The sequence below is a fragment of the Pan paniscus genome, chromosome 17 (genome assembly GCF_029289425.2).
Source record: "Pan paniscus chromosome 17, NHGRI_mPanPan1-v2.0_pri, whole genome shotgun sequence".
NCBI classification, from domain to species: Eukaryota; Metazoa; Chordata; class Mammalia; order Primates; family Hominidae; genus Pan; species Pan paniscus.
In genome coordinates, this window is record NC_073266.2 from 80,374,857 (window position 1) to 80,401,269 (window position 26,413).

Below are 26,413 nucleotides of genomic sequence, written 5' to 3' on the forward strand. Positions count from 1 at the left end.
TGATGGGGATTAGAGGATCCTCCCTTCTGGTGAGATCCAGGTCTTGACCTGATGGCATAGAGTTAATAGTACTGGCTCTTGTTCAAACTCTGATCCTGCTACTTTTTTTTTTTTTTTTTTTTTTGAGACGAAGTTTCGCTCTTGTCACCCAGGGTGGAGTGTGATGGCTCAATCTTGGTTCACTGCAATCTCCGCCTCCCAGGTTCAAGTGATTCTCCTGCCTCAGCCTCCTGAGTAGCTGGAATTACAGGCACCCACCACCACGCCTGGTTAATTTTTGTATTTTTAGTAGAGAAGGGGTTTCACCATGTTGGCCAGGCTGGTCTCAAACTCCTGACCTCAAATGATCCACCCACCTTGGCCTCCCATAGTGTTGGGATTACAGGCATGAGCCCCTACACCCAGCCTGATCCTGCTGCTTTTTAAACTAAATGGCCTTGGGCGCACACTCTGTGACTCAGTTTAATCTTTATCTTTGAAACAGGGGTAAGTTCTTATTGCACAGGGTTGTTGTGAAGATTAAGCTAAATATTGTATCTTAAGCTCTTGGAAGAGTGCCTATCACAAAGAAGGCACTACTTAAATGTTAACTATTATTATTGTTACTTGGAAAAGGAAAACGCTAGAATAATAAAGGCTACTTGCTCTGAGGTGTGCACATGTGGTTTTTTGATTAATTTTTTTTATGTATGTAGGTCTTTCTTATTTCAGGCAGGATCTCAGTTTTAATAGCTGCTGTGTAGGTGGGTCACAGTTTCTTTGGATAGCCCAGCTGGTAGTTTTCTCATTTGGAAATCAAGCCATACCTTCTAAGTAGAGTGCTTTCCTGGTTCTTAACTCTTTGTGATAGAGCCCTGATGTGCCCAGGTTGCTCTGAGTAGAAGCACTTAAATCTCCCATTCTGTTGCAGCTTATGGGACTGGGCAGTGGTGTAGCTAATGGTAGCTTTTGTGGTCACCTATGCAGCTCACTGCCTAGTGGCCATATTAACATGTTGAATTTATGTTCTCACGATAGACATTCCTAGTTCTACATAGCTCACACAGGACTGCCCTTGCTTGTAGCCTCGTTAATGTGGTTTCCTCCTCCTTGTTTCCAGCAGAAACAGCTTACGGTCTAGAAGGAGGAAAGGAAGCCAATACAACTTGATGTTAAATCATTTTCTCTTAGTTGTCCAAAGGGAGTATTTAGTGGGATGCTTCATTTGAAATGGAATTTGTCTTCTTCAAAGTGGTTGCCAAATGAAAGGATGCACTAGATGCAGAGGCCGCCTGGTGAGAAAGGAGGAGGTATAAGGTCGTCTTCTGGCCATTCTTCCAGCAAGATGTTTTGAGGGTCCTCCCAAGTACTCAACGTGGGGTTATATCAGTGAACAAAATAGAAAAATCCTTTCCTTTATGGAGCTTACAATCCAGAGACAAAGAATGAGAAAAAATAAGAAAATTCCATGGTACAGTAGGCCCTCCTTACTGCGAGTTTCCCATTTTCAGATTCAACTAACCGTGGATCAAAACCTGCCAACACGGAGGGCTGAGTGTACTATGGCATTTTATGTCAGGGACTTGAGCATCCGTGGATTTTGATACCTGCTGGGGTCCAGGAGCTAATCCCCAGTGGATATGGAGCGCCGACCATATGTTGGTGATCACCTCACACTTCTCAGAACCTTTCCACACATCCCATTTCACTCACCTTAAAAGCCAGAGTCCTTACAAGGCCTGAAGGTCCCACAGGATCTGCTGCTTACCCCATATCCCCTGCCCCTTTACCTTCTGACCTCATTGCCAGTCACTGTCTCCTTATTAGTGTTCTCAAGTCCCTCGGACATGCCAAGTGTGCTCCTTTTACAAATTTGAGACAGGGTCTGGCTTTATTGCCCAGGCTAGAGTGCAGTGGTGTGATCAAAGCTCACTGCAACCTCGACCTTCTGGGCTCAAGTGGTCCGTCCACCTCAGCCTCCCAAGTAGCTGGAACTATAGGCACACACCACCACGCCCAGCTAATTAAAAAATTTTTTTATTAGTAGAGTTGGTGGTCTCACTATGTTGCCCAGGCTGATCTCGAACTTCTGGGCTCAAACAGTCCTCCCACCCCAGCCTCCCAAAGTGCTGGGATTACAGGCATGAGCCACCATGCCTAGCTAAGGCATGCTTCTCTAAGGGTCCTAACTCTGGGTGCTTCCTCTGCCTGGCAGCATCTTCTTCCAGATAAATCCTATCAGCCAACTTCTCCTGTTTTTCCTTTCTAAATGTGGTCTTTTCAGTGGGGACCACTCTCACTAACCTATTTAAATTACAATCCACCACCTTCCCAGCAGTCTTGACCCCCTTTCTCAAGCTGTTTTTTTTTTTCCCTGTAGTGCTTACCAATTTTTTTTAACATATAATTTATTTATTTGTAAAGAAAGCTTAATAGGGGAGGGATCTTCATTTTGTTTTCTGAAGTATATTAAGGGCTCACCTAGAACAGTAATTGGCACCTCTAGTAGATATTCAGTAAACATGTTGAATGAATGAAAATGAAAAGTACAATGGAAAAAATAAAGAAGGGTTGCATTAGTTTCCTGTGGCTGCTGTAACATATTAGCAAACCCTTGGTGGCTTAAAACAATAGAAATTTATGATCTCACGGTATATATTGCACATATAACTATTCATCCATCTAATATATGGAGGTGTGTGTGTGTTGTATTAAAAATTGTTTTCATAAATGGAATGTGTCATGCTGCAGTTTGCATTTGTATCAAGTCAGATTGATACATATGGATCTAGTTCCTTCATTTTAACTGCAGCTCTAAGCAGCTGGTTCTCTTTCTCTCCTGGTTTCAGAATATGTAAATCCCAGAGAAGTCCTCTGATTAACCTAGCTTGGGTCCCATGCTAGCACCTGTTGGATCAGTCTGTGGCTTCAGCAGATAGGACACTCAGATTGCTCAGACCTGGAGTGCATGCTTACCCACGAATCCAGAGCATCTGGGTACTTTGCAGTTCCCCTTAGGATCATGAGTTTGAAGGAGAAAGGATTTGGGGCAGAAAACACAGATTTCTACTGAGGCTTCAAGTTTGGGCTTGGACATTCATCCTCTGGGAATCCTTTTCTGACCCCTGGGATTCTGTTCTGTGTCCTTGCACTACCTATTCTTGTAACAGTTATCATGTAGTATCTTAATTACCCTCTCCTCTTGATGTGTACTCATTCAGGGCAGAGACTGTGTCTGTCTTGTTTTCCTTTTGTGTCTCAGGAAATAAAAGGCCTGCCACACACCATTAAGTAGATTCTCAACACATATTTTTGAATGAATGATTCCACTAGCTAGCAGAGGTTTCAAACTCACTTTCTATAAACAGGTTCCCATCCACTTCCTATGAATGCCATAGGAATCCTGTGTGGCGTGGTGCTTTTGCACCTACTTTCAGGCCCATTAACATTCTATCTCTTTTTACATCTTTCTTTGTATGAGTGGTTTGACCCTGTTTGGAAGTTTCTTTTTCTTATTTAATGGTGAAAATTCACAGAAAGATAAAATTGGTAAAATGCAAACTCAGACTTTCTTGGTAAAGTCTTTAGAGATAAGTCCTGCCCAGCCTTTCTCACCCCAGTATACCTTTAGCTTTCATGTGTGCACAGTAGTTTCTCCTAAGCTCAAATATTCCATCAGCAGAACCTTTTTTTTTTTTTTGAGACACAGCCTCTCTCTGTTGCCCAGGCTGGAGTGCAATGGCACGATCTCAGCTCACTGCAACCTCTGCCTCGTGGGTTCAAGCAATTCTGCTGACTCAGCCTCCCGAGTAGCCGGGATTACAGGCACCCACCACTACACCCAGCTAATTTTTGTATTTTTAGTAGAGTCGGGGTTTCACCATATTGGCCAGGCTGGTCTGGAACTTCTGACCTCAAATGATCCACCTGCCTTGGCCTCCCAAAGTGCTGGGATTACAGATGTGAGCCACCATACCTGATCTAGCAGAACATATCTTAGGCAGATTTACTTCTGGATACTTTTAGCATCAGGAGAGTATGAATTTTAGTGGATATAAAATGTGAATGAAGCTGGGTGTGGTGGCTCATGCCTGTAATCCAGCACTTTGGGAGGCTGACGTGAGAGGATCAACCTAGCCTAGTAGTTTGAGACCATCCTGGGCAACATGGCAAGACCTTGCCCCTACTTTATTATTTAAAAATATTTTTTTTAATAAAAAATAAAATGTGAATGATTTGATTTGGAAGTGGTAGTGTTAGTAGTAGTACTAGTAATAGTAATAGCAGTTAACATTTATTGAGTGCTTTTTCTGTGCCAGGCATGTAGAAGTAGGTACCATCTTTATACGTGTTATACAGATGAGAAAACTGGATCTTAGATCAGTGATCTATTCAAGTTATCTCAGCTCCTGAGTGGTGGTGCTGGGCTATGAATCTGGACACTGAACTCAGAACCATACACCTAAGGACTACGTTCTACTGCCTTGTGTAATTAGGAACAGAAACCTGGGGTTTGGTAAAAGAAAAGGAGATCAGACTGATCACAGAGAAGCAGTGAAGTTTCTGCCCTAAAGCTTTGGTAAAGATAAATAGGGAGAATTAACCAAAGTTTTAGAACTATACTCCCATTGCCTCTGTGAGGAGAGAAAACCAAGATGTGTGGAGGTGGGGCTGAAGCCATGTGCTTTAGCATAAATTGGCACTGTGTTACCTACAATATTGGGAAGAGCATTTGAGAAATACAGGGTGGTCAGTGCGTTTTCTGCTTCCCACATAAAAGTTGGTCTTTAGCCCTGAGATCCTGGCCGTGGGAGGAGTCATTTAACCAGGAAGGCATTGAACATCTGGATAAATATTTAGACATAAAATAAGTTTTACATAAAATACTTACATGAAGCAAAGCACAGTGAATTTGTAAACATTTCACTGAAACTGGGAGAGGCAGCCTGAAAAGTTTGTAGCAGACAGGCAATGGAATCTGATTCTACTATACCATTAATTGAAGATGTGTACAAGGTCAGTGTAAAGGTCTTGGTCTTTTTCTTTATTTGTGCTATTTTAAATCAGTATATACAATGGCTTTTATATGTTCAGTTTAGATCTTAGTATCTGTCTCTTGACCATGTATTTACTCGATAGCTCTGAATTCTCTTTCTGTCGGAGAGAATTATTCCTTATGTTTTCAGGAATAAAACTCCTGCATTGGAGGAGATTACTGATATCACTAAACCTGATGGAATAATCTATGTTCTTTCCAGCCTGTCTCCTATGCTAGGTTACTGTACATACCCTCCAGGCAGGGACATTTTCCTGCTTTTATAAAGTACTTGGCTCAAATACTAAGTACAGACATGCATCACTTAATGACAGGGATATATCTTGAGAAATGTGTTGTTAGGCAGTTTCTTCATGGTGCAAACATCAGTGTGTACTTACACAAACCTAGATGGTGTTAGCCAACTACACACCTAGGCTATTGCTCCTAGGTTACAAACCTGTGTAGCATGTTACTGTACCGAATACTGTGGGCAGTTGTAACAAAATGGTAAATATTTGTGTATCTAAACATAGAAGGCAGTGTGTTGTGCTATGACATTATGATAGCTGCCATATCACTAGGTGATAGGACTTTTTCAGCTTCTTTATAATCTTGTGGGACTGCTGTGTGTGGTACGTTATTGACTGAAAGGTTGGTATGCGGCACATGACTGAATACTCTGTTGGTTTATATTTGGACTAACAGTGCTACTTTCATAGAATATCTATTCCAAATTGGGATTATCTTATTTCTATCCATAGAAAGTAGTTATAGGATAAGTGGATGGTATTAAAATTAAGTTTTTTCCCCCTTTAGGTTGCATCCCAGCGCATTAGCTCAGTGGACCTCTCATGTTGTAGCCTGGAACATCTGCCTGCCAACCTCTTCTACAGCCAAGACCTCACTCATCTCAATTTAAAACAAAACTTCCTAAGGCAGAACCCTAGCCTTCCAGCTGCCAGGGGGCTTAATGAACTGCAAAGGTAAGCCTGCAGAAATGGGTAGATCATTAGGAAGGGGTGGGGGCAGAATGAACTTCTGCTTGTTATCTCTTGAATATTCTCACGAAAAAAGCTAGTGTGTAAACTTTCTCCTTCAGATAACAGTGTAATAAGACTTTGTTTATTAGTGAAGACATTACCAATTCTCGATCTGAAATTTTTTTTAAGGTTCTTGCTTTTGAAACTAATGATTTATGATATTTATTAACTGGATAGAGTTGTGTAAGAACAATTCTCCTTAAACAACTTTTATTCCTATCTAAAAATTCATCTGCAAAAAATTAATAACATTTGGTGTGTTACTTCTGAACTTCAGGTGTTTGTTCAGATTAAATTGTTTCTTTTGAAATTTATGAAAGGTCATTTTTTCCCATAAAAAGATATTTCCTTAGAAATTTAAGAACCAGCGTTTAAATCAACTTACATCATGTCATCTGGGTGATTAGTGTGTGGGTTTCAGGAGTCACATGTTAAATAAATAGAACCTGCTCCTTTATTTTTTATTTTTTTGAGACAGAGTCTTGCTCTGTCTCAGGCTGGAGTGCAGTGGCATGATCTCGGCTCACTGCAACCTCCTCCTCCTGGGCCCAAGTGATTCACCTGCCTCAGCCTCCCGAGTAGCTGGGATTACAGGCGCCCACGCCCTCTTAATTTTTGTATTTTTAGTAGAGATGGGGTTTTACCATGTTGGCCAGGCTGGTCTTGAACTCCTAACCTCATGTGATCTGCCCTTCTTGGCCTCCCAAAGTGCTGTGATTATAGGTGTGAGACACCACGCCTGGCCTAGAATCTGCTCATTTAAACTAGAAGAGAGGGACTTGACTTGCATGTCTCCAAAACAGATTTAAGAATTTACCACATTCACTTCCTTTCCTCTTTGGAGCAGTGATCAGTCTTCATTCTGTGGTAAATTAAACCTTTGATACTTACATATTTGTTGCAAATATGTAAGACTATGTAACTGCAAAGAATATAACTTTTAAGTAAATAATTGCTAGTTCATTTGTTTTTACATGACTGATATGATCAGGAATTAAAATGTGATAACCATTGTGATTCTGTTTATGGTTTTTAACATCCAGAAAAAATAATCCAGTAGTTGCTTATAAAGTTTGTGGATGTAATTGGAAAATGGAAGAGTATTTTAATTGTCTTTTCAGGTAATTGTGAATATCCTTCCTTGATACTATACCAAAACTTGACAAGTGGTCATTTCTTAAATGTTAGTTCTAAAATGGAATCTAAAACCCTATTCGTGAGCTTTTTGAATTCTTTAACGGTAAGATCCATTGATCTGACTTGCAGTTTGATTTGACTCTTTACCCATGCATCACTTTATTGCATTAAGTGTTGGTCATTTGGAGAGTACTACTCCGTTGTGTAACACAGATACTCCAAATGTTAATGTATTTTATTATGGAATTTTAAGAATTCACATTTGTTAATATCACCACTGATCTTTTTTTTTTTTCTTTTTTTGAGATGGAGTCTCACTCTGTCGCCCAGGCTAGAGTGTGGTGGCACAATCTCGGCTCACTGCAACCACTGCCTCCCGGGTTCTAGTGATTCTCCCACCTCAGCCTCTGAAGTAGCTGGGATTACAGGCGCTCCCCCAACACCTGGCTAATTTTTTTGTATTTTTAGTAGAGATGGGGTTTCACCACGTTGGCCAGTCTGGTCTCGAACTCCTGACCTGAAGTGATCCGCCCACCTTGACCTCCCACAGTGCTGGGATTACAGGTGTGAACCACTGCGCCCAGCCAATATCACCACTGATCTTATCAGTAAAGTCTTTTAAGTATTGGGATGTTGTTAAGCTTACTGTGGAAACGAGTTTTCCAAAATTTTAATTTTTCATTAGAAATTTGAAGGCCATTATTGGCAGCACATGCCATCAGTTGTTTTCTGGTAAGCAGCCTTCTCACTTCATTTTTGAGAAAATGTCTGCCAAATACCCAAGTATGAATAATAATAGTTTGTCAGTTGCTCTTTCAAGTAAAAATGGGGTTCTCTATAAATAGCGACTGGTTTGGCCCACAGCTCACATCATCAGATAAGTGTTTTCCTTGAGATAACTATCATACTTCAGTGTGTACCAGAAGTGTTTTTTGTGTACTTCCTATTTTATCACCCAGAAAATTAAAAAGACATATACTCAGGGGTTGAGATGTAATAAGAAATAACTTTCATGTGTCATCAAGGACATTCTTAAGTAAAACTGGCATTACAATTTTTTTAAAGAATATTTTTACTGTTAATATTGCCCGGAAGAAAAGAATAGAGAAGAATATAATGACAACTGGGACAGTTTGGTGCTGCAGTGAATTAATTACATAGGCAATCGAGACTCTAATAAGGATATTTTGCTCCAGCAATTCCTGATTGTCCCCTGTAGCTGACGTGTACTATGAAAGTTATCACTGTGGTATTCTTTTTTTTTTTTTAATTGAAAGCAAGTTTATTAAGAAAGTAAAGGAATAAAGAATGGCTTACTCCATAGGCAAAGCAGCCCTAAGGGCTGCTGGTTGGCTACTTTTATGGTTCTCTCTCTCTCTCTTTTCTCTCTCTCTTCTTTTCTTTCTTTCTTTTTTTAGACATTGTTTTGCTGTCACCCAGGCTGGAGTGCAGTGGTGGCTCACAGCAACCTTCGCCTCCCATGCTCAAGTGATCCTCCTGCCTCAGCCTCCCAAATAGCTGGGATTACAGGCATGCACCACCACCACACACAGCTAGAATTTACATTTTTAGTAGAGATGGGGTTTCACCATGTTGCCAGGCTGGTCTTGAACTCTTGGACTCAAGTGATCCACCCACCTCAGCCTCCAAAAGTGCTGGGATTACAGGCATGAGCCACCGGGCCCGGCCTATGGTTATTTCTTGATTATATGCTAAATATAATCAGTGGGGTGGATTATTTATGAGTGTTCTGGGAAAGGGGTAGCCAAGTCCCAGAACTAAGGGTCCCTCCCCTTTTTAGACCATATAGAGTAACTTTCTGATATTGCCATGGGATTTGTAAACTCATGGTGCTGGTGGGAGTGTCTCTTAGCATGCTAATGCATTATAATCAGCATACAATGAGCCGTGAGACAGCCAGAGGTCAACTTTTCATCACCATTTTGGTTTTGGTGGCTTTTGGCCAGCTTCTTTACCTCCTGTTTTATCAGCAAGATCTTTGTGACCTGTATCTTGTGCTGACCTCCTATTTCATCCTGTGAGTAAGAATGCCTAACCTCCTGGGAATGCAGCCCAGTAGGGGTAAACCTTATTTTACCCAGCCCCTATTCAAGATGGAGTCACTCAGGTTCAAATGCCTCTGACATACTTCCCCCTTCCCTTTTATTTTTTTATTTTTAAAAATTTATTTGTTTATTTATTTATTTTAATTAATTTATTTTTTTGAGACAGAGTCTCGCTCCTGTTGCCCAGACTGGAGTGCAGTGGCACAGTCTCGGCTCACTGCAACCTCCACCTCCTGGGTTCAAGCAATTCTCCTGCCTCAGCCTCCCGAGTAGCTGGGACTATAGGCGCCCGCCACCACTCCCAGCTAATTTTTGTATTTTTAGTAGAGGTGGGGTTTCAACCATGTTGGCCAGGCTGGTCTCGAACTCCTGACCTCAGGTAATCCACCCACCTCGGCCTCCCAAAGTACTGGGATTACAGACGTGAGCTACTGCGCCTGGCTGCCCCTCCCTTTTATAAGGAGATCTTTAATCCTAAGGGTTGTAGAGGAATGAAGATCCATCTTCTGTAACTTCTTCAGGCTGAATAGGGACAATGATATTCCTGCCTAACTATGAGGGCCTCTTGTATTCAAGGTAGAGAGGAGGTCAGTCACAAAGCGTAGGTCTGGTGAGGGCCATTGATAACAGTGAGTTCCAACAAGAGGTGCTATCTGGAAGAATAGTAAGTGTTCAATTTAAGAAAACATTCAGTAAGCTTATCTGCATTCCTACACAAAGAGTACAACAGCAATATATTCTATAACAGTAAAACAAAATAAGTAAAATTATCCCAAGTAAACTAAATAAGAAGGCTTTCTATTAACTAGGCAGTTGTTGTGGAACCAAGCTGATATGGGGTCCCTAGCTGATTCCAGTACCTGCCCAGAATTAGAATACTGATCAGGATTTTTACATTACCCATCCCTTTTATTTCTTCTGAGCAGCAGCAGACATCACTGGTTGGTTCACAGGAATAAGTAGGATTAGTCTAAATTGCAGGAAAAAACCTCAAAAACAACTGATACTAGAATCTAATAACAGGTATACCACAGTTCTTTAAACATAATTTTTCTGTCTTCAGTCTCGCATTTTCACTAAAGACAAATGGTAGGACTGATTTGTTTGCAAAATACTTAAGCTTAGGTTTTATATGCTCTATGTATTGTTACTAATTTTGGACTGGCTGGATGCAATGGCTCAGTCCTATAATCCCAACACTTTGGGAAACTGAGGCAGGAAGCTGGCTTGAGACCAGGAGTTTGAAACCAGCCTGTCAATGTCATGAGACCCCATCTCTATAAAGAAAAATTTAAAAATTAGCTGGGTATAGTAGCACATGCTTGTAGTCTCAGCTACTGGGGAGGCTGAGGCATGAGGATTGCTTGATCCCAGTAGTTTGAAGCTGCAGTGAGCCATGATTACACTATTGCACTCCAGCCTAGGCAACAGAGGGAAAGCCTGTCTCAAAAATAAAATAAAAAGTTGTACTGGCACTACAACAGTAAAGTTAATATGCTTTTTTTTTCTTTTTGGCTGAAAGGTTATAATCATTATTATCATTTTGTTTGTTTGTTTCTGGAGCTACCCATCATGAACTATCATCAATCAGTGTGTTCTGAGGTTTGAAATTATTGGGAAATATTTTTGCATATTTCACAGAAGTGTAGACTTTTGCACTTCTATTATAGAACATCAAAGACTTTCTATCATACTGCCAAATCCTGATGTCTTAGAACAGAATGGTGCATTAGAATTCATCCAGACTATCAACCCAAATGCCCATCAATGATAGGCTGGATAAAGAAATGTGGTACTTAATATACCATGGAATACTATGCAGCCATAAAAAGTGAGATTATGTCCTTTTCAGGGACATGGATGGAGCTGGAGGCTGTTATCCTTAGCAAATTAATGCAGGAACAGAAAACCAAATACTGCATGTTCTTACTTATAAGTGGGTGTCAAGTGATGAGAATACATGAACACATAGAGGGGAACAACACACAGTGGGGCCTATTGGAGGCTGGAGGGCAGGAAGAAGGAGAGGATTAGGAAAAATAACTAACAGATACTAGGCGTAGTACCTGGGTGATGAAATATATGTGCAACAAACCCTCATGACACACGTTTACCTGTGTAACAAACCTGCTCATGTAGCTTTGAACTTAAAAGTTAAAAAAAAAAATTCAGCCAACCTAATGCTCTCTTTTAAAGTTGGGGTCTATGGGGATGTTAACTGCCAAATTCAGTTTAATGGTTACCTTTTAGGGAGACAGGGGGATGGGATTAGTGAATGGTTTGAACAAGGTTTCAACTATATCTGTAACGTTTATTTTTTTAAAAAGAAAAATGAGAGGCCAAAAGGTTTTTGTTTTTGTGTTTTTTGTTTTTTTTTCGGAGACAGAGCCTCACTCTGTTGCCCAGCGGGAGTGCAATGGTGCGATCTTGACTTACTGCAACCTCCGCCCCCCAGGTTCAAGCGATTCTGCTGCCTCAGACTCCTGAGTAGCTGGGATTACAGGCACCCGCCACCATGCCTGGCTAATTTTTGTAGTTTTAGTAGAGACGGGGTTTTGCCATGTTGGCCAGGCTGGTCTCAAACTCCTGACCTCAGGTAGTCCACCCATCTTGGCCTCCCAAAGTGCTGGGATTACAGGCATGAGCCACCACGCCTGGCCCAAAAGGTTAGTATTTTAAAACGCTGTATAGTTAATGCCGATGAATGTTACAGTTTTCTGCATTTTTAAAATTTGAGTATTTCATAATAATCCAAACATTTTAAACCTAAACAAAAAGAAAATTAAAATGCTCCCAAAGAGCCAGTATTTGTGGAATAAATATCCAGGTGGAGGGATATTTTGGGCATGACCCACTTCAGGAGGATTCAGATTCTGTCTTGCCTTTTAGTTCTTACAGAGTCACCGACTTGATCCCGCATGTCTGTTGATTCTGTGTGATATCTTTTGAGCTCATCCTCTTTTCTCCTCTGCTCCCATCCCTCTACTGCACACACCCTCTCTCCCCAGCTGTTATAGTAAAAGTACTTCTCAACCCTCACCTGGTCTGTTGCGCTACCTTTGAGAGCTGATTGTCTTGTTGTCATTTTCCCTCTGCAGGTTAGCCCTATTTTTGTTGCCCGCTGTTTTTTACATTTCTTGGTTTTGTTTTATTTTGTATTTTTAAAAATTTAAGCCTTTTTCCTTCATCAAAGTAACACCCTATATAGATTTTTAAAGATCTTAATAAGCAGTGAAGTTTACAATAAGAAGTAGGTGCCTGAGGCTCCAGCCCATCCCTACATCCAAGTCCTGCTCCCTAGACAACCCTTTTGAATCTTTTGGCTCTTTCTGCTGTTTTCGTTTCTCTTTCTAAATATTATGTGTATACTGCTATGTTTTGATTTTTTCATTATTGGACATTATGTGTTGACTCATTACTATGGAAGATAAGGATTTCATTCATTTACATTGTCTCACAACCCATCTACCCCACACCACATGTACTAACTTCTCTTTTCCCTATCCTCTCAATATATAGGTGTTAATTTTTGGTTAAGTCAGTACTCACTGTTTACGTTATTATGAACCTGGAACTTATTCACAGCTAAGGGATTTAATTGCAGTGATTATATTTCCTTTCTTGTGCTGGCTTGATAGCAGCCTCACTTTATCACTTGTATACTTTTTTTTTTCCCCTGGTATTTGTAAGCTTTCTGACGGAATTCTTACATTCCTCTCAGCACCTTTTTCTTGGAGACTTTTTTCTTCCTGGAACCAGGGTATGTGCTTGTTCTTCTGGCCTGCTACACAGCAAAGACAGTATGTGGACCTTTTCCTCAGGGGGTGTCAGTTTACTAGAGAAACCCTTTGGTATTCTGCCATGGCGATGCATGCCAAGATTTAGGGTAATGAGTGGAAAAGAGAGGAGGAATCTCAAGGTTTAGTATGTGGATTTTTTTTTTTTTTTTAGATGGAGTCTGGCTCTGTTGTCCAGGCTGGAGTGCAGTGGCGCGATCTCGGCTCACTGCAAGCTCCGCCTCCCGGGTTCACGCCATTCTCCTGCCTCAGCCTCCTGAGTAGCTGGGATTACAGGCACCCACCACCACGCCCGGCTAATTTTTCTATTTTTAGTGGAGACAAGGTTTCACTGTTTTAGCCAGGATGGTCTCGATCTCCTGACCTTGTGATCCTCCCGCCTCAGCCTCCCAAAGTGCTGGGATTACAAGCATGAGCCACTGTGCCCGGCCGTATGTGGATTTTTATTTAACTTCCCTGTTTTCAGAACAGTGTTTTCTATTATGCTTGATAACTTTTTTCTTTTCAATTTATGAGAGATATTTTGACACTTAAGTAATTACAAAGAATTAAACAATACTACAGATTATACCGTCATCCTTTGACAATCATGTCTTATTCATTTTAACTTCCATAAGCCAGTTTCTATAGCATTGCATGTGTACCAAATCAATAAGGGATAACTTCAGACTATTTTAGATAAAAATTGTATCTTGCCTGTAACTTTGGGAGGCTAAGGTGGGTGGATGATTTGAGGTCATGTTGGCCAGCCTGGCCAACATGGTGAAACCCGTCTCTACTAAAAATACAAAAAAATAGCTAGGCATCGTGGCGCACACCTATAATCCCAGCTCCTCAGGAGGCTAAGGCAAGAGAATCACTTGAACCTGGGAGGCAGAGGTTGCAGTGAGCCGAAATGGCGCCACTGCACTCCAGCCTGAGTGACTGAGCGAGACTCTGTCTCAAAAAAAAAAAAAAAAAAAGTTGTATCTTAAAATTGTATATGTAAACATTAACATTAAATGTACAAATTTAGTTAATACTTTGTTTTCAGTGACATTTATTTTCTCTAATTTCCCAAACCTATCATTGATCAGAAAAATAATTGCAAAGAACACATGTCTGATAAGACAGTATTACTGAGCCATGTGGTATGAAAGGAGATAAAGGAGTCTTTGATGCTACCCAGATGGACTTCTGGAATTATCTTTTTAGAGACCATATGTTCAATAATCAGCATCTCAGAAAATGAGTATATTACACTGAGACTGAAATATTTTGAATATAAAAGTAAACCAAGTCACTGGACATGAGCCATCTTTCAGCTGTTGTTTAAAATCTCAAGATGAAGAAGAATCATTGAGAATACTCAAGCTGTATGTATAACTAAATAAGAAATTAACTCATTGGTTTTCATTCTCTTATTGCTCTATAGTTTGACAAACTATTCTCTCTTTTCCAAATTACCTCCCTGATGCTTTGACAGACTATCCTCTCTCTTCCAAATTACCTCCCTGGGTCAAATGAAGGGCCGAAGAAAGCAGTTTCCCTGTTTGTCATGCTGTGATGTAGTATGCCTGATGTCTTTGAATCAGGGACTCTGGTTCGTTTTATTCCAGGGAATAAACTGTCCTCCGCTGGAATTGGGGAGAGGATCTGGGGTCTTACTCCTCCTTCTGTAACCTTTTGAAAATTTGTAGAAGTATAAAAAAACATAGAAAAGGCAGATATGAGTGTATAACCTGATGGATTTCCACAAAGTGAACACATCCGTGTAACCAGTACGCATATGAGGAAGAGAATTGCCAGCACTCCAGAAGCCGTCCTTGTACCCTTCTTTTTATTACCCTAAACATCATCACTATCCTGACTTAGAACATCATGAAGTAGTTTCACTTGTCTTTGTACTTGATCTAAATGGAGCACACAATATGTGTTTGAGTCCAGCTTCTTTCACTGACTTTTCTTTTAAAAAAGCAAAACAAAGCATACCAAGTGACATATTATCAGCTTGTAGTTTGTACTGTGTAATATAAGGCAGTGATTTTGATTTGTTTAAGGTAGAGAATTTTAAAATTTTACACTGCAATAAAAGATTTCTGTTTTGTTCTTTCTGTTGCTTTAAGCATGGGGAAGATAGGCCTAGGGGACTTCCTATGTGGTATCGGAGTAACTGGTGAAGCTGCTGTTTTGCTGCTCTTTGGAAAAAACTAGGCTTTATACCAGTTTCTCTTTCTTTTTATTTTAAGACGGACTCTTGCTCTGTCGCCCAGGCTGGAGTGCAGTGGCACGATCTCGCCTCGGCTTACTGCAACCTCTGCCTCCCGGGTTCAAGCGATTCTTCTGCCTCAGCCTCCCGAATGGATGGGACTACAGGTGCGCGCCAACACGCCTGGCTAATTTTTGTATTTTTAGTAGAGATGGGGGGTCTCACCATATTGGCCAGGCTGGTCTCAAACTCCTGACCTTGTGATCTGCCGGCCTCGGTCTCCCACAATGCTGGAATTACAGGTGTGAGCCACTGTGCCTGGCCACCAGTTTCTCTTTCATTACACACTACTATGAGGTGTTTGTCTCCCACTTCCATTGTCCAAGAAAAATTTTTATTGCTAAGATTCCAGAGTAATAAGTTGATAAGTACACATATGCATATATACCCCCCCTTATATACATATATTTAATACCAGGAATTAAATGTATAATGTGTATTTAAGAAAGTCATGTTAGTACTGCAGAAAGCATTAACGTGGTTTTTAAATGTCCAGTCACTTAGTGTGGTGGCTTCGAAATATGCCGTATATTTAGTTGCTTATTTTTATTTGTGTGTTTAGGAATTTGTGGTAATCTCTAATGTATGTTTCACAGGGAACATTTTAGAGCCAAAGGGTAATTTATTTTTACGTTTTTACCTAAGTTTCAAGGAATTAAGTTTTAGGTTACAGTGTTAGGGCAAATAACCAGGGAGAAACTTAAAGTACAATATAATTATAACAGGTAGGAGTTCAGAGACATTTTATCTTAAGCACATATCCCCTTAATTTTTCTTTCTACTACAAATTTTTACCTTTAACAAATGAGCTATTTTCACAGAACATTTAAATTGGTATTTGCACCAACATTCTAAATCTGGAAAGATGGCATGCCGATGTACACACACAGGTCAGCAGTTTCAGAGGGAAAACATTGTTCTTGGAACTAGTGCTGTTTGTTTTTCCTTTATTGGCATTGGAACTCTTCAAGTTAGTTTTCAAAATATAGAGGAGAGGCAAACATCAGGGTAATTTTTGGTGGTTTTGATGGTTTCTTTCCTTATTATATGTGTCACTAATAACTATAATACATTGTTTATCTCTTTTATTAATAGTACTTCATTTCCCTATGTTAACTATATCTCTAGATGACTCAGATAGTCTTAATACTAAGATTATTGTTATTTGCAATAGAGAATGATTTTTCATAAAATATGGTAAGTTTCTTTGTAGAGTCAGTGAAGACGACAACTTTTTGCTGATTTAAATTTAAGGAATATATTTTTTCCCCCATGTGTTAATTTTATGTTTTTAATATGATAGCAAAGCTATATGAACTTATTCACACTAAATTATAATGGTGTTTGAACATTTTACTGCCCTGGTAAATTTAAATTTAGCTGTGTTTATTTTTGTTTTTGTTTTTGTTTTTTTTGAGATGGAGTTTCACTCTTGTCACCCAGGCTGGAGTGCAGTGGTGCAATCTCGGCTCACTGCAACCTCTGCCTCCTGGGTTCAAGCAATTCTCCTGCCTCAGCCTCCCAAGTAACTGGGATTACAGGTGTGCACCACCACACCCGGGCTCATTTTTGTATTATTAGTAGAGACGGAGTTTCACCATGTCGGCCAGTCTGGTCTCCAACTCCTGACCTCAGGTGATCTGACTGCCTCGGCCTCCGAAAGTGCTGGGATTACAGGCGTGAGTCACCACGCCTGGCCAAATTTAGCTCTTAAATTTTTTTTTTTTTTTTTTTTTTTTTTTTTTACAGTCTTGGTCTGTCCCCCAGGCTGGAGTACAGTGGCGTGATCTTGGCTCACTGCAGCCTCCATCTCCCAGACTTAGGCGATTCTCCAGCCTCAGCCTCCTGAGTAGCTGGGATTACAGGCATGCGCCACCACGCCCAGCAAATTTTTGTATTTTTAGTAGAGATGGGGTTTCACCATGTTGGCCAGGCTGGTCTTGAATTCCTCACCTCAAGTGATCCGCCTGCCTCGGCCTCCCAAAGGGCTGGGGTTATAGGCATGAGCCACTGCACCTGGCCTAGCTCTTATAAATGTGCCATTTATTTATCATTTATTAAGGATGTATAGGGAGGATCATTGAAGGACCTAGAGTTTGTAAATATAGAGGAGGCAAAACTTTACCCGTACCCTCTAAAAGCCTCCACCTGGTTCTGAGAACTAAATGGACATAAGGCGTTAGCGGGAGAAAAAGTATACAGATTTTTACATGTGCATAGGAACCCCCATGGGAAAATGAAGACCTAAAGAAGTGACAAAATCTAAGTGCTTATATACTAGGTTGAACGCAGAGGAAATTGTGGAAAAGTAAGTAAAATATATGGGGAGACCAAAGGAAGATGAGTTATTTTAACAAATGATGTTTGTACAGAATTGTCTTAGCCTCCATTCCGTCTCTTGTGGTCAGAATGTTGCTTTCCTCCTGCTACATAGAGGGCATCTTTCACAAGGGAGTTTTGTTTCTTGATTTCAAGAAGGGGAGGTCAGAGGCCAGGTGCAGTGGCTCAGGCCTATAATCCCAGCACTTTGGGAGGCCGAGGTGGGTGAATCATTTGAGGCCAGGAGTTTGAAACCAGCCTGGCCAACATGGTGAAACCTTGTCTCAACTAAAACTACAAAAATTAGCCAGTGTGGTGGTGGGTGCCTGTAATCCAAGCTACTCCAGAGGCTGAGGCAGGAGAATCGCTTGAACCCGGGAGGTGGTGGTTGCAGTGAGCAGAGATCGCGCCACTGGACTCTAGCCTGGGGGACAGAGCGAGACTCAGTCTCAAAAAAAAAAATTAGGTGGGGCGTGGTGGCTCACGCCTGTACTCCCAGCACTTTGGGAGGCTGAGGTGAGTGGATTATTTGAGGTCAGGAGTTCAAGACCAGCCTGGCCAACATGGTAAAATCCCGCCACTACTAAAAATACAAAAATTAGCCAGGTGTAGTGGCGGGTACCTGTAGTCCCAGCTACTCGGGAGGCTGAGGCAGGAGAATCACTTGAATCTGGGAGGCGGAGGTTGCAGTGAGCCGAGACTGAGCCACTGCATTCCAGCCTGGGCGACAGAGCAAAACTCTGCCTCAAAAAAAAAAAAAAAAAAAAAAAAGAAAGAAAAGGGGAGGTCAGAGCACTCCTTTTTACACCTGCTGTTTTTCAAGTGCGTTTGGCCCAGTATAGTCCTTATGCCAAAGTGGTATATTTTGGGGTAGCGTATTCTGCAGTCCTTCATAAGGGATGATAGAGAGTTCTTTTATGGTGATATCCTGCCATGTTTAGAAAAAGAAATAGGAGAATGAAGTCAAAAGTAAAGTTTGATAGTAATAATTTGTGTGTATGTGTTTCCAGTAACTTTGTCCATGGTACTTGGAAAGTTTGTCACTTAAGTTCAACTAAAATGTCTTTATCTTAGACTATTTTAATTACTAGTTACTTATACCAACCAGTTTAAGAAAGAAGCCTGTGTTCTAGTAAGTACTTGCCAAATTGGTGATAATTAAAATACACTTAAATTGTTTAATTCTATGTGTGGAAATTAGACAAATTATAAAATAACTACTTCATAAATAGAAATTTATTATAATGTTTCAATTGTTTGTTTATGGTTGGTGGTTATCGCTTCCATTAATAAAGGAAGTGGATCCAGATGGATCTTTCTGGCTTTTGCTGTTTGTAAGTAAATTGGTATAGAGAAACAAAACTAGCACAGCTAGAAGGTCCTAGCTGGTTCTAGAAATGGAATTACTTTTATAGGGCTAGCACTATAATTTCAGTAGAAGTTGGTATTTTAAATGACTTGATAAATCATGTACAGTAACTCCTCATTTAATTTCATATGTAATGAAACCAGTTTTACCATAGGTTAATTGATATAAACAAGAGTTAAGTTCTTAGGGCATATTTCTGGTTACAACACCACGAAACTACTAAATAAAGATCAAAACGCTTTTAATATTAAGCATTGAAATAAATATGAGCTATGCATATACTTAAGAAAGATAAATAAAGGGCCGGATGCGGTGGCTCACGCTTGTAATCCCAGCACTTTGGGGGGCCAAGGCAGGTGGATCACGAGATCAGGAGTTCAAGACCAGCCTGACCAACACGGTGAAACCCCGTCTCTACTAAAAATACAAAAATTAGCTGGGCCATGGTGGTGCATGCCTGTAATCCCAGCTACTCGTGAGGCTGAGACAGGAGAATCGCTTCAACCCGAGAGGTGGAGTTTGTGGTCAGCCGAGATCACGCCATTGCACTCCAGCCTGAGCAATCAGAACGAAACTCTGTCTCAAAAAAAAAAAAAAAAAAAAAAGATTAATAAAAACAAGTAAGATATAGGCCGGTTGAGGTGGCTCACGCCTGTAATCCCAGCACTTTGGGAGGCCAAGGCAGGTAGATTACCTGAGGTCAGGAGTTTGCGACCAGCCTGACCAACATGTTGAAACTCTATCTCTACTAAAAATACAAAAACTTAGCCGGGCATGGTGGTGCGCACCTGTAATCCCAGGTATTTGGGAGGCTGAGGCATGAGAATCGCCTGACCCCGGGAGACAGAGGTTGCAGTGAGCTGAGATTGCGCCACTGCACTCCAGCCTGGGTGACAGAGCAAGACTCCATCTCAAAAAACAAACAAAAAAGGGCAATTATTTACTAAGTTTTTCCAGTTCGGGTTTCTGGTGGCTGGAGCTTCTCCCGGCAGCTAAGAGTGCCAGACAGGAACCAGCCCTGGGTAGGACAGCATCCCATCACAGGGCGCGCGCGCGCGCACACACACACACACACACACACACACACACTCTCTCTCTCTCTCTCTCGCTCTCTGTCTCTCTCTGTCTCTCTCTGTCTCTCTCTCACTCGCCATGTGGACACACTGGTGAACGTAATGTGCACAGCTTTAGGATGTGGGAGGAAGTGAGTACCCCAAGAAAACCACACAGACGGAGGAGAATGGGCAAACTTTACACAGACAGTGATCCTCACCAGGAATTGATTTTTTTCCTCATTAACATTATAGCTAAATGACATTGAATGAAATGACATTGTTCGAGGACCTGCTATGTGTCTGTAGAATTATGATTATGATTATTATTATATTTGAGACAGAGTCTCGCTCTGCCACTCAGGCTGGAGTACAGTGGCGCAATCTCGGCTCACTGCAACTTCCGCCTCCCGGGTTCAAGCGATTCTCATGCCTCAGCCTCCCGAGTAGCTGGGACTATAGGTGCGTGCCACCACTCCTGGCTAATTTTTTGTATTTTTAGTAGAGATGGAGTTTCACTGTGTTAGCCAGGATGGTCTCAGTCTCCTGACCTCATTATCTGCCCACCTCGGCCTCCCGAAGTGCTGGGATTACAGGCATGAGGCACCACGTCTGGCCTATAGAATTCTTAATGTGATTTTTATCATATATGATATGGAAATAGGACCAAAAAAAAGTATACCACCAGCGTTTTTGTTTTTCTTAACATTCTCCTTTGGACATTGAATTTTGCCATTGTGTGTTACTATTGTCCCCTGACAGTTTTATAAAATTCTGTGTAATGGTTAAGCCTGTTTTTGTAAAGATACTGTGACTCATGGGAATAGCAGTATGGCCTTAACTTTTATCACCTTTGTTTTCTATATTTATCTTGTGTACTCTGCTTGGCTTTGCATTCTGAGAGGGCAGGAATCAAGTCCCCCTCAGAGGTCATTACTGTTGCTAGGTGAGCATTAAATAGTCTATAAATGAATGCACTCTTGAGTGAATGGTGGGGGAAGTGCCTTTATTCATTCAATTTTATGTATTCTTCGCAAAAGGTATTTGTAGCAACTTCTTTGCAAAAGGTATTTGTAGCAACTTTCATTTTTTTAATTTTGTTTTTTGAGATCAGAGTCTCACTCTATCCTCCCCCCAAGGTTGGAGTGCAGTGACACGATTTCAGCTCACTGCAACCTGTGCCTCCGGCGTTCAAGTGATTCTCCTGCCTCAGCCTCCCGAGTAGCTGGGATTACAGGTGCCCGCCACCACACCCGGCTAATTTTTGTATTTTTAGTAAAGACGGGGTTTCACCATGTTGGCCAGGCTGGTCTCGAACTCCTGACCTGAGATGATCTGCCTGCCTCAGCCTCCCAAAGTGCTGGGATTACAGGTGTGAGCCACTGTGCCCGGCCTGTAGCAACTTTTAGAAGGAAGTGAGACTGGTAATTTATCATTGTATTTCTCTTTGGTTGAAAGTATGATAAAAGACAATATGCACAGTGAGATGATTCAGAAAACCTTACATAGAAAAATGTAAGAAAGGATTTGAAGTTGGAAAAGGAGATACTAGTTTTAAAATGGACCGTATGAAACTGGACTTCTAAAAAGAAATCTATGGTTTATTTTACCATTCTCTAAACTCACTTCACATTCTCTTGCCACTCATCTTGCAAGAATGTGCCCCAACTTTTACCTTTGACCACCTGCCGAACCCAGGCTCAACCTAGCGACTCCTACCCCACCCTTCAAAGTGTATTTGTAATGGCATTTTTTCCTTGAAGCTTTTAGTTACTTCTCAATTCCATGTGACCTTTTGCTCTTCTGAATTGTTCACTTTTTAAATATTTTTTGTACTTATCAATCCTTTTATAGTAAACATCTAAAAATTTCTAAAATTGCCATCTACTGTAAAGTCCTTAATAAATACGCACTGGACTGAATTGTTGGTTTTCCCACCACCAAAGATAATCAAAATAATGTGATCATAAAACTTTAGGAAGAGAACATTTAGAAATGCTTTGAGCAGCAGAACCATTTCTTGCATTTAGTATTCAAGGTGACTATTTTAAGGGGACATCAGTCACTTAGAATGATCATTGATCAACCACATTGCATTATGTAGCACCTACATATCAATTTCAAGGAACTCAGGCTTGTGTGATTGTGTCTTAGAGGCTGTGGTATAAATTGAGTAAGTTTTCACCTGAAATAAGTAAAGATTACTTGGGTCAAGAGGGGAGTGAATTCAACACTTGGAGGAAAGACGTGATTTGAGCTCTGATTAGATGTGAAATTTGGTTTAGCTGAAAAGGGAGAGATGGAGGGGCAGGTCCTCTCATGCGAGAACGAGGGAAAGAGTGAATGGAGTTGGGCGTGCAAGGATGTGGGCATAATAGAATGAAAGTATGAAGAAATGAGCAATGAGAAACTCCTAATTATGCATGGCATTTATCAAGTACCTCTCTTCTTAGAAAGCTCAAATTTCTACATTTTTGGTCCCCTTGGAGTAGAAAACAAATGACCTTATTTCCTATTCTGCTCTTCTGCTCTTTTGGGGATGTTGGCATTCCAGATGTAAAGTGATTAATGTTAATTACTTAACATTACCAAAAGCCCACATTTCCAGGTTTTATTGAAATATTTTAGTTTTTGTTTTTATACATAATTCATGAAGACTTCTTTTAATGGAAATAGTGATAATTCATTAGCATAGTGAAATAAAGAGTGGCATGCTAAAACATTTTTGCAGTTCATTTGATCGATTTAAACAACAGCGCTTAGAACAATTTCAGCTTCTTTGAAGACACTCTGCTGTATAAAAAACGTTAGAGGCAAGCCAGCTGCAGACTGCTGAACAAAGAGTAAAGCCTATGTAAAAGAAAAACAGCACAAATGCTGCTCAGGGTTAGAGATAACCTTGGGAAGGAATTTCCACTACCAGTGTTCCATGAGGCTTGCCAAATGTTTAAGGAATTTCATGGAATGTATGGAATGTCTTTTTGTCAGTTAACTGTTCCCAGAACTGGAAGTTCCTTTCTTATACAGCTTTGCTTTTCAGATGGAATTGTGATCCTCTTGGGAAGCTTTCCATTTCACAAGATTCCCATTTTCCTTCCCAGAGAATTTGAGCAAAGCAGAGCCGGCAGGTGGTGCTTGGGGCTCCGTGATTGTATAGCCTTTGGTTCTCTTCTTGCCTAATGCTGCCGACCTAATTTATGGCAATAATGGCCCATTTTCTTATTCCCTCATATAGTACATTTTGAAGACGGAGCTCAGAAACAAAATATCAGCCAGGCTATATTAAATTAGTTTGCCCTATTGACTTTTTGGGATAGTTTAAGATGTTCTTTAACATTTATTCCCACTTAAATAGAAGGGAGAGAGGCTGGTATCTTCAAAAGCCTTGGCTTGATTCCAATTCAGTTATTGTATTCTGTCCACTTCCATTCTTTGAGCTCTGTGGAGCTCTTTGCCGTATTCTCTGAGCTTTAACTTAACTGCAGGAGTTTAATGCCAACACTGTATTTGTAGATATTTGCTATTCTGAGTGGTAATCAACTTTACTCTGCACAGCTCTTAGTGCATAGTAATAAGTATAGAGTAAAAGGACCAAACTGATGCTTATTTTGTTGATGGTGAAGTGTCATCATAACTTGGGACTTGGGAACATAATTAACATCTTTGCTGATGACTTCTGAAATAATTCTTTGGTTGCCAGTATGAGAATGCTGATGGAGACCAATACTCCTCTCCTCCCTCTCTCTGCTACTTCATGTCAAATAAACACATCTAACTCTGGAGCTCATTCAGACAACACACGCATGTCAGTTTTGAAAACTAAGGACCCATGAAAATTTCTGTTTTTATTTAGTGGCTGTAATTTTGATGTCACTCACCATGCTCTAAACTAATGGAGCTTTGAATGGGAGGAGTCACATTCCTCTTGTCATTTCTCTGGAGTGGTGAGGATGATGACACCAGAGCTGGCAGGATATTTGACAGTGACCTCTGTAAAAGCAGGGCACACCCATTCCTCCCTGGTGATGTCTTTTGGAGGTATAATTAATAAGAAAACCTTGGGGAAAGGCTGACTTTCTAAATAGTTGTTTTTTTCCCCCTAATTTTAAACTTTGTCAGAATGCATATTTATACTCCTCATATTGTGTGTGTGTGTGTGTGTGTGTGTGTGTGTGTCTGGAAGTGCAACAAAGGGGAGATATTATCTGATACATGTGATAAATATGTGCATGTTCAGATGTACTATTTCATTCAATTCAAAGTTTTTCATAGGCAAATACCAGTGTCTTCTTGACATGCTCTGTGATTAGACTTTAAGCATTCTTTACAACCACAGGGCTTCTTTCTCCTTAATAATTTGGTCTACTTAATGTTTCCCAATTACCTTGTAGTTTTTGCTTTCCAAATCAGTGTTTCACAAAATGATTCATGAAATGCCTACATCAGAATCACCTGTAGTGTTTATTGGTGCTATGGTTTGAATGTGTCCTCCAAAGTTGATGTGTTGGAAACATAATCCCCCATGCAACAGTATTAAGAGGTGGGACTTTAAAGAGGTGATTAGGCCATGAGGGCTCTACCTTCATGAATGTATTAATGCCCATTATCAAAGGGCCTGAGGCTGTGAGTTTGCTCTCTTGCTCTTACTCCTCTTCTGCCATGGGATGACACAGCAAGAAGGCCCTCAACAGATGCCAGCATCTTGAAATTGGACCTCCCAACCTTCAGAACTGTGAGAAATCAATTTTTTCTTTATAAATTACCCAGTCAATGGTATTCTGGACGTGTGTGTGTGTGTGTGTGTGTGTGTGTGTGTGTGTGTCAGAGTCTTACTCTGTCGCCCAGGCTGGAGTGCAGTGGTGTGATCTCGGCTCACTGCAACCTCCGCCTCCTGGGTTCAAGCGATTCTCCCACCTCCGCCTCCTGAGTAGCTTGGATTACAGGCGTGTGCCACCACGCTGGGCTAATTGTTTGTATTTTTAGTAGACAGGGTTCACCGTGTTAGTCAGGATGGTCTCGATCTCCTGACCTCGTGATCTGCCTGCCTTGGCCTCCCAAAGTACTGGGATTACAGGCGTGAGCCACTGTGCCCAGCTGGTATTCTGTTATAGCAACACCAAATAGACTAAGATAACTAGAAACACAGATGCCTGTTTTTCATTCCAGACCTGAATCAGAACTTACAGTGATGCGGCCCAGGAATCTGCATTATAACAGTGCATGCTGAAGTTTGAGAAATAGCCATACCATACGATTCTTTTTAAATGGTCTGTCTTCCAGTCCCCCTCTGTCTATTGAACTCCTACTCATGTTCCTTAGGTAAAAGTTTTCACTTTTGTAAACACTCATGGTACTTCCTCCCCCCACCCCCCAATGCCGCCAGTAAGTTTTCAGTTTTCACCTTCTGCTTTATTTTATAAGAGCTTTGTTCTCAAATTGTTTCAAGTTCCTGGAGGGTGAAAACCATGTCTAAATCGCATTTGTATACTTCCAGCACCTTTGTGCATAGTAAGAACTCAAGAAATGTTTAGTGAATAATGGTTCAACCCTAGCATCAGACTTTTATTATACCTAGGAAACTTTTGGGTGTTAGGGTTTTTTTTTTCCCCATTTAGCTGTGAGATATGCTTAGCCTATTTGTTATATGGTGTTTAGGCTACTGTCTAAGCACGTTTTCATGACCTAATTATTCTCACTGACTTTTGCTTATGCGCACTTTCTCATTTGTTTGATAATCCAATATCCTTGATATAGATGCTATTTGGTTTTCCTTTTTATATATCTTTATGTGACTTGAGTGGGATTTTATCCAAGTATACTTGTGAATCTTCTCTCCTTTGGTTTGAGAAGAGGAGCAGAAATAGTGATCCATTTTCTGCCTTTTTAAGGAATTTTTTTGTTTTGTTTTGTTATTATAATATTTTTATTTGTCCTAGTGTGGCGGTTAATATTAAACATCTCTTGAATATCATTGGCAATTAATGGGCTAACTATGGGCAGATATGTTGGTGAGAAAATGAAAAAAAAATGTAGTCATGGATAAATTGAGTAAAGAAACCATCTCAAAACAGATATGTTTAAGTGTAATGTGATAATATATTTCTTGGTTTTTGATTCTTATATTGCTAATTTATTAAAGAATCAAAATGACAAATTTATGCAGCTTATGACTCATTGTTTTCCTGAATTTAGTTAGTGCAGGCTTACTATAGATCTAGCGGCTGCTGTTTTCACGTAATTACCATCTTATGATCTAGAGTGGTTCTCTATGTAATTTACTTACTGGACTCATGGAGCCTTCCACTGCGTACCTCCCTCTCCACCATAGGCAGGAGCTGTGCCTTATTTGTTATTGTATCCATAGGATT

General features: G+C 40.6%; 1 protein-coding gene across 1 annotated transcript in view; it reads left to right on the forward strand.

Moving 5' to 3' along the window:
• Nucleotides 1-26,413, forward strand: part of PHLPP1 (PH domain and leucine rich repeat protein phosphatase 1) — a 253,641-nt gene that overhangs the window by 139,028 nt on the left and 88,200 nt on the right. The window contains exon 4 of the mRNA XM_003827268.4: nucleotides 5,834-6,000. Coding sequence (XP_003827316.2) covers nucleotides 5,834-6,000 — 167 coding nt within the window. The remainder of the gene's footprint in view (nucleotides 1-5,833; nucleotides 6,001-26,413) is intronic.